Here is a 6,911-nt window from a genome sequence, read left to right as displayed (position 1 = left end):
AATACGACGTGCCGGTCAGGTTATAGGATAAGTCATCTCCAAGTATTTCATCCATTTACTGACATAGAAAAGAAACAAAAGAACTATTGTATTCACCACTGGATAAAGCATCTAGGTAGCTGTCAAGAAAGGGGGCTACTTGGTACAATGATACAAGGTGGTGAGGTCAAGGCCTTCATACCAAGAAGTTGGATATAGAGTAATGAACAGGAGAAAACAAAATCTCAGCAGTTAAAACAGGTAAAGAAAACAAAACAAAACAAAACAGGACAGATTCAGTTAAAGTAAGTTTAACTGTCAGACAACCGAAACAAGATTTTCAAGGGAGAGGAGCTGGGCAGTAGCGCAGCGGGTTAAGTGCATGTGGCACTAAGCACAATGACCAGCTTAAGGGTCCCAGTTCAAGACCCTGGCTCCCCACCTGCAGGGGAGTTGCTTCACAGGCGGTGAAGCAGGTCTGCAGGTGTCTCTCTTTCTCTCCCCCTCTGTCTTCCCCTCTTCTCTCCATTTCTCTGTCCCATCTAACATCAATAACAACAACAATAATAACTACAACAACAATAAAAAACAAGGGCAACAAAAGGGAAAATAAATATAAAAAATTTTTCAAGGGAGACATCCACAGAATTCAGTGGCCTAGCATAAGTAAATAAATCTGAACTGACATTAAAAAAATTATCTTTAGTTACTGGCTAAAAATAGCCAGAAATTGAGAGGGTAGGGGGAGATAGACAGGGAGAGAAACAGAGAGACACCTGTAACACTGGTTCAGCACTCGAAAAGCTTTCCCCCTGCAGGTGGGGACTGGGGGCTTGAAGCCGGATCCTTGCACATTGTAACACACGTGCTCAACCAGGTGTGCCACCACCTGGCCCCAGAACTGATGTTTCCTATCCAAGTGACAGCAGAGAGCTTCACTGTGAAATAGCAGTTACGTGATATTGTAGTCTTCATGGTTATTCCTCCACTTTATGATTATTTGCATAGAGAGGTACAGAGTCACACTGAAATTGTCTATTCTGAGGAATGCCACAGTTAGCTCCTGGGAAAAATGATTCACCTTGATTACTCATGTTGACTTTTTCTCTCAGGGATATCAACCTTACCATTGGTTGGGAATATTTCCTCTGTTATTGGGTTGTGTGTGTTTTTTTTTTTTTAAATATTTATTCCCTTTTGTTGCCCTTGTTTCATTGTTGTAGTTATTATTGTTGCTGTTGATGTCGTTGTTATTGGATAAGACAGAGAGAAATGGAGAGAGGAGGGGAAGACGGAGAGGGGGAGAGAAAGATAGACCCCTGCAGACCTGCTTCACCGCTTGTGAAGCCACTCCCCTGCAGGTGGGGAGCCGGAGGCTTGAACCAGGATCCTTACGCTGGTCATGGTGCTTTGCGCCATGTGCGCTTAACCAGTTGCACTACCGCCTGACTCCCTAGTTGTGTATTTTGATATAGTTAATTCACTGGCACTTGGGAAGACTCAGAACATGATGACTGGACAAGGAAGTCGTCCTATATAAAGACAATGGAATACTACTCAGCTGTCAATAATGATCATGTCACCTCCTTCGCTTCACCCTGGATGGAGCTTGGCTGTTTAGTGAGATAAGCCAGAAAGAGAAGGATGAATACAGAAGGCCTTAATGGCAGAATGTAAGAAACAAAAGTCAAAAGAGGAAGCACAAAGTGAAAGTTGGACTGGGTGTGGTGTATCGCATGAAAGCAAAGAACTCTGGGCAATGAGGACAGGGAGGGAGCTGGGGGCAGGTTTGGGGTACTGGTACATGAGGGTGGAATGGGCAGACACCTATCATGGTGAAATGAGAAGTTTTAGCCATATGCCGACAACTATACTGTAACCATTAATCCCTCAATAAAGTGAAAAAAGAAGCAAGCAAGAAAACACACAGTGAAAAGTTTTAATCACGAATTCACAAGTAGAGGTTTCAGTGCATATGGGAGCAAAAAAGACATGTTAAAATCATTCACCAACCAGCAAGAAGATATACACCACACAGATTTCAATGTTTGTAATTAGAATTCATCACATAAATATAATATTTATAAATATATCCGTTATTTGCAAAATTCCTACTCTTAGAACCTTTCACCACATTTTGTTTTCATATATGCTTTAAGGGAACACTCTCACCCTATTTTACAAAACGTACCACCAAATTTTAATGTGCAATTAAGCCAGTGCCACCAAACCAAGGGGGGTGGAGGGAAGGAGGTGAACTGCTTTGTTAGACGTGCAGTCATTACTACAAATCATGACAAGATGTGTCATATTCGGGGATCATCTACACACTCTCATCTCACTTCTCAGTCATTGTCAGAACCATTTGGAGGTAAGAAAACCAAGGCATCATTGAAAACATGCCCAAATGCCCTTAGTCGGTATACCCCGTACATCATGACGTGCATCTGATTGGGCGTCAGTCCGTTAAAAGTAACAGCCATATCTGAGCAACAACCTTCTACTATCTGGTTGGGTTGATTATTCATGGCTTCTTTAATAAAAACCCCAATGGTTTTGGTATTAAACACGTCTTTTCCTTCGGAATCTTCAGCATTTTCTGCAAATACTCCAGCATATTTCAGGCAGACTGCCAGCTGTTTATCTTCAGAGATCTTCCAGATCATTCCTCCCTGCTCAGGACAAGTTTCAGGGTTACTGAGAAGGCTGTTCAGTCTTTTCATGGATTCTATACTTAAGACAATTCCTCCTTCCACACTCACATATTCGAGTTCTCCAGATTTTATCGTGTGGCCTAGATAAAAGGGTTGTGATGGATCCTTTTTGAGCAAAAAGTACTTTAAGTTTTCAATAATAGCAAACGTAGAGGGGCAGGCCAGGAAGTACCAGTTGTATTGGTCTCTGTATTTATCAAAGGCATACTTGTAAGCTTTTCTCATCATTAACCACATGTCATTCGTTTCCATGTTAATTGACTCAAACACTTTAACATTCTCAGAACTGAAGAACTCTGCTTTATCACAGTGTTTGGTCCACGTCTCCTTCACTGCAGCCCAAAGACTCACATCTTTGGGTTTTACAAGGATGATGCAGTATACCCGGAAGCTCTTACTGAGCTCCATGCGTTCATCCTCTGAAATTCTCGAGATATCTTCTTTATTAGGCGCTTGCAGGTGATGGTGCATATGGTGGTGCATTCTGTTTCCACGACCAACTCTAATGTGTCCTAGCATAGTAATCAAGGCACAGAAAATGCTTCCGAGCATCACACCCTTCAGAAATGAACTGCTTTCAGAAAGCATTTTTCCTAAAAAGAAGAACAAGATCCTTAGGATACTTTATAGAAAAGCGTAAGTCTAGTGATTTGATTTATGTTGTTCCTTATATACTTATGGTTTGCTTTTAATATTAAAAAAAAGTCTGCAACTTTGAAATCAAGGTTGTTCTTTTTAAAAATATTTATTTTCCCTTTTGTTGTCCTTGGTTTTTTTTTTTTATTGTTGTTGTAGTTATTACTGCTGTTGATGTCATCATCGTTGTTCAATAGGACAGAGAGAAATGGAGAGAGATGGGGAAGACAGAGAGGGAGAGAGAAAGATAGACACCTGCAGACCTGCTTCACTACTTGTGAAGCGACTCCCCTGCAGGTGGGGAGCCAGAGCTCAAACCAGGATTCTTATGCTGGTCCTTGAGCTTTGTGCCACGTGCGCTTAACCCACTGTGCTACTGCCGGACTCCTGAAATAAAGGTTGTTCTATGTAGGTGCAAGGGGTGGAAGAATCTTTGTTTTTTTAAATTTTATTATTATTATTATTTATTTTCCCTTTTGCTGCCCTTGTTTTTCACTGTTGTAGCAGTTATTGTTGTTGTTGGATAGGACAGAGAGAAATGGAGAGAGGAGGGAAAGACAGAGAGGAGGGGAGAAAGATAGACACCTACAGACCTGTCTCACCGCCTGTGAAGCGACTCCCTGCAGGTGGAGAGCCGGGGGCTCGAACCGGGATCCTTATGCCAGTCCTTGCGCTTTGTGCCACCTGCGCTTAACCTGCTGCGCTACCACCCGACTCCCTGGGTGGAAGAATCTTTTACTTCCAATGACATCTGATTACTGTTCCATACAGTGTAGACCTTTGCAGCAGTATACAGTAGAATAGTATAGGTTATTATTTTTTTGTACTATGTCTATTGGAATTAATTAACCAAGCACTAAATCAGAACATTAGCCTTATTTATTTTTTTTAGATAGAGACAAAAGAGAAATTGTGATAGAAGTGGGAGATGAAGGAGAAAAAAGAGAGAGACACCTGCAGCACTGTTTCACTGCTTGTGGAACTTCCCCACTGCGGGTGGGGGCTGGAGGGCTTGAACCCAGGTCTCTGAGCACAGTAGCAAATGCTCTCTACCAGGCATGCCACCACGTGGTTCCAAAACATTAACCTTAAAACCAATGTTACAGAGGTTGTCAGTCTAGCACTCTCTTTAAAGGAGTGCTGTTGCACAAGCTCATATTATAGTATTTAAATACTTTACAAGTTTAGATGGACTTTTTATATTAAAATCTTCAATGGAACACACTGGCAAATTACTGATGGTACATGTCCTGCTATTTGCATTCTCAGCCTAGTGCTCTGACGCATGCTGTCCGTAGGTGTTCTGAGTACAGTAGATCCTGGAAAATGCTGTTTTATGATGAAGAAAATACTCATCTTGGCTGATGTTTTAACAAAGCAATACTATTTGAGGACCTACTGGTGTTATATGTCACTTTATTTAAAGGCACAGTTTTCTAGATGCTATCAATGTCACTAAGGATTCACGGTATATCAAAAACAATTTTCTTGAGATTGATACCAGGTAGGTCAGTATTTATCTTTCTGTCCTAAGACTAAATGATTTCCCACTGTTCCCAACTAACTGATGTAATAAATGTTCATACTGGGAAGTTAAATTGTATAGATGAGATCTGAGTCAATGCAGGCATATCTGGAGACCATTTTAAAAAAAAATTTTTTTCCAAAGGAATTTTCTTATTCACTGGGAGGTATTAGAAAGATAAAGTCTGGGAGTCAGGTGGTAGCGCAGCGGGTTAAGCGGAGGTGGCGCAAAGCACAAGGACTGGCATAAGGATATTGGTTCGAGCCCTGGCTCCCCACCTGCAGGGGAGTTGCTTCACAGGCGGTGAAGCAGGTCTGCAGGTGTCTGTCTTTCTCTCCCCCTCTCTGTCTTCCCCTCCTCTCTCCATTTCTCTCTGTCCTATCCAACAACGACGATATCAATAATAACTACAACAATAAAACAAGGGCAACAAAAGGGAATAAATAAATATTAAAAATCGAAAAAAAGAAAAAGTCTACACTTTGTTTCAGTTAGAAATTAAAAAGAAAAGCCAACATTAACTACAACTGTTGAGATTTTCCCAGTCTCTATTTTATTTTATTTTATTTTATTTTTACCAGAGTACTGCTCAGCTCTGAATTATGGTGGTGTGGTGTGAGGGGATTGAACCAGAGACCTCAGAGTCTCTTTGTATAACCACTATGTATCTAACCCCTGCTGTGGGATTTTCCCAGTCTCTTATCTCTACAAAGAACATCTGGGTTCCTTACATTTTTTTTCATCTCTTAAAGTTGAAAGGGGCCAGAGTAAACTACCTCATATAATTTCTCTCATTTTACAGCTAGGAAAACAGAAAGCTCAAAGAAGTAAAGTAACTGACCTGAAGTCACACAGTCAGTGGCAGAACTGAACTGGAAATCAGATCTTTTAACATCAGTTTTTTTTCTTTTACAGAATAATGTTCTCGTTTGACAGAACAGCTTACTTAGTGCCTGGATACTGTTTTGTCATGTGTGGACCCAGGTTTCAGCCCAGCCCTCACCCCACTGAAGGAAGCTTCTGTGCAGTGGTCTCTTTCACTCTCTCCCACTCCATATCTTAAAAAAAAATCTCAACAGTGCTTCTACCCACATTATCAAGAATGTAAGGAGTTACTGAATAATCTTTTTTTCCCCTACAAGTGGAAAAAAAAAGTGGGATGTGTTAATTGTAATTGACATTTTGCGCCTAGCATCAGTACACTATTAAAAAAAAGTTATTTCTTTTTCCCATAGAGGAAACAAACTTTGACTTCTTACCAAAGGAGGTGTGGTCTGGTGTGGTAGATGTGTGAAGGGGAAGCAGGGCAGTTTCCTTTTCTTTCTCACAGAACTTGGTCAATAGCCAGAGAATAAAAAAAAATATTTGAAAGGGAGTAGTGGGACTTGTTGAATACACTGTCAGATGCACTTTAAAACTGATTTATACAGGATTTTGGCATTTTTATATCACAACATTTCTTGATTTCTGGCCAACATATACTTAGTATGTCTCCCTTAGCTTGATTCTGGCATATGTCATTGTTCTTGATAGGGTCACTAGTAATAAATCATTTACACGAATTACACTAAGGACTTGACTTTTTTCCATCAGAGGAGACAAAAAAAAAAAAGTAACACTGGAGAACATGACAAGCTATTTGGTGCAGAGGAAGTGAACTTAGAACTAACTATACATGGGCACAGATGAGCGAGAAACTAAGCGTGGTTTTTGAGATGACTCTCTTTAGAAGGTGAAGGCAGCTGTGCTGGAACATGGAAAAGAGGAAAGGATGAAATGGAGATCATCACTGGGAGGGAGGTCATGGTCATCTCAAGACCCCATTGAGAGGCCAAGAGAGAAGCTCTGAGAAGGCGGCTCTGGGTTTTCCCGGCTCGCATTTCCTCCCACAGCACCTGCCCGGACACCTCTTGTGGAGCATGCTGGGAGTGGGTTAAGGCCCCAGCACCTGGGGCACTATGGAAGGCCGCTCCGGGGTCCACTCGGGGTGCGGGCCGATGCCCTGGCACTCACCCTCGTCAAGATCGTTTCAGGGGCGAGAAAGCGCAGCCGCAAAT

General features: G+C 41.5%; 1 protein-coding gene across 1 annotated transcript; it reads right to left on the bottom strand.

Moving 5' to 3' along the window:
- Positions 1–1,904: 1,904 nt before the first annotated feature.
- C1GALT1C1 (C1GALT1 specific chaperone 1) lies at positions 1,905–6,911 on the bottom strand. The gene is made up of 2 exons (XM_007530358.3): positions 6,868–6,911; positions 1,905–3,286 (listed from the first exon to the last, which is right to left on the bottom strand). The coding sequence occupies exon 2, from the start codon at positions 3,279–3,281 to the stop codon at positions 2,325–2,327; it is 957 nt and encodes a 318-aa protein (XP_007530420.1). The 5' UTR covers positions 3,282–3,286; positions 6,868–6,911; the 3' UTR covers positions 1,905–2,324.

This window comes from Erinaceus europaeus, chromosome X (genome assembly GCF_950295315.1).
Source record: "Erinaceus europaeus chromosome X, mEriEur2.1, whole genome shotgun sequence".
Classification (NCBI taxonomy): domain Eukaryota; kingdom Metazoa; phylum Chordata; class Mammalia; order Eulipotyphla; family Erinaceidae; genus Erinaceus; species Erinaceus europaeus.
The sequence above is the reverse complement of the archived record's forward strand: the minus strand, read 5'-3'. Positions and strand labels throughout refer to the sequence as shown.

What these genes read in the sequence shown, in the direction of transcription:
- C1GALT1C1 (XM_007530358.3), bottom strand. Translation starts at nt 3,281, where the DNA reads ATGCTTTCTGAAAGCAGTTCATTTCTGAAGGGTGTGATGCTCGGAAGC.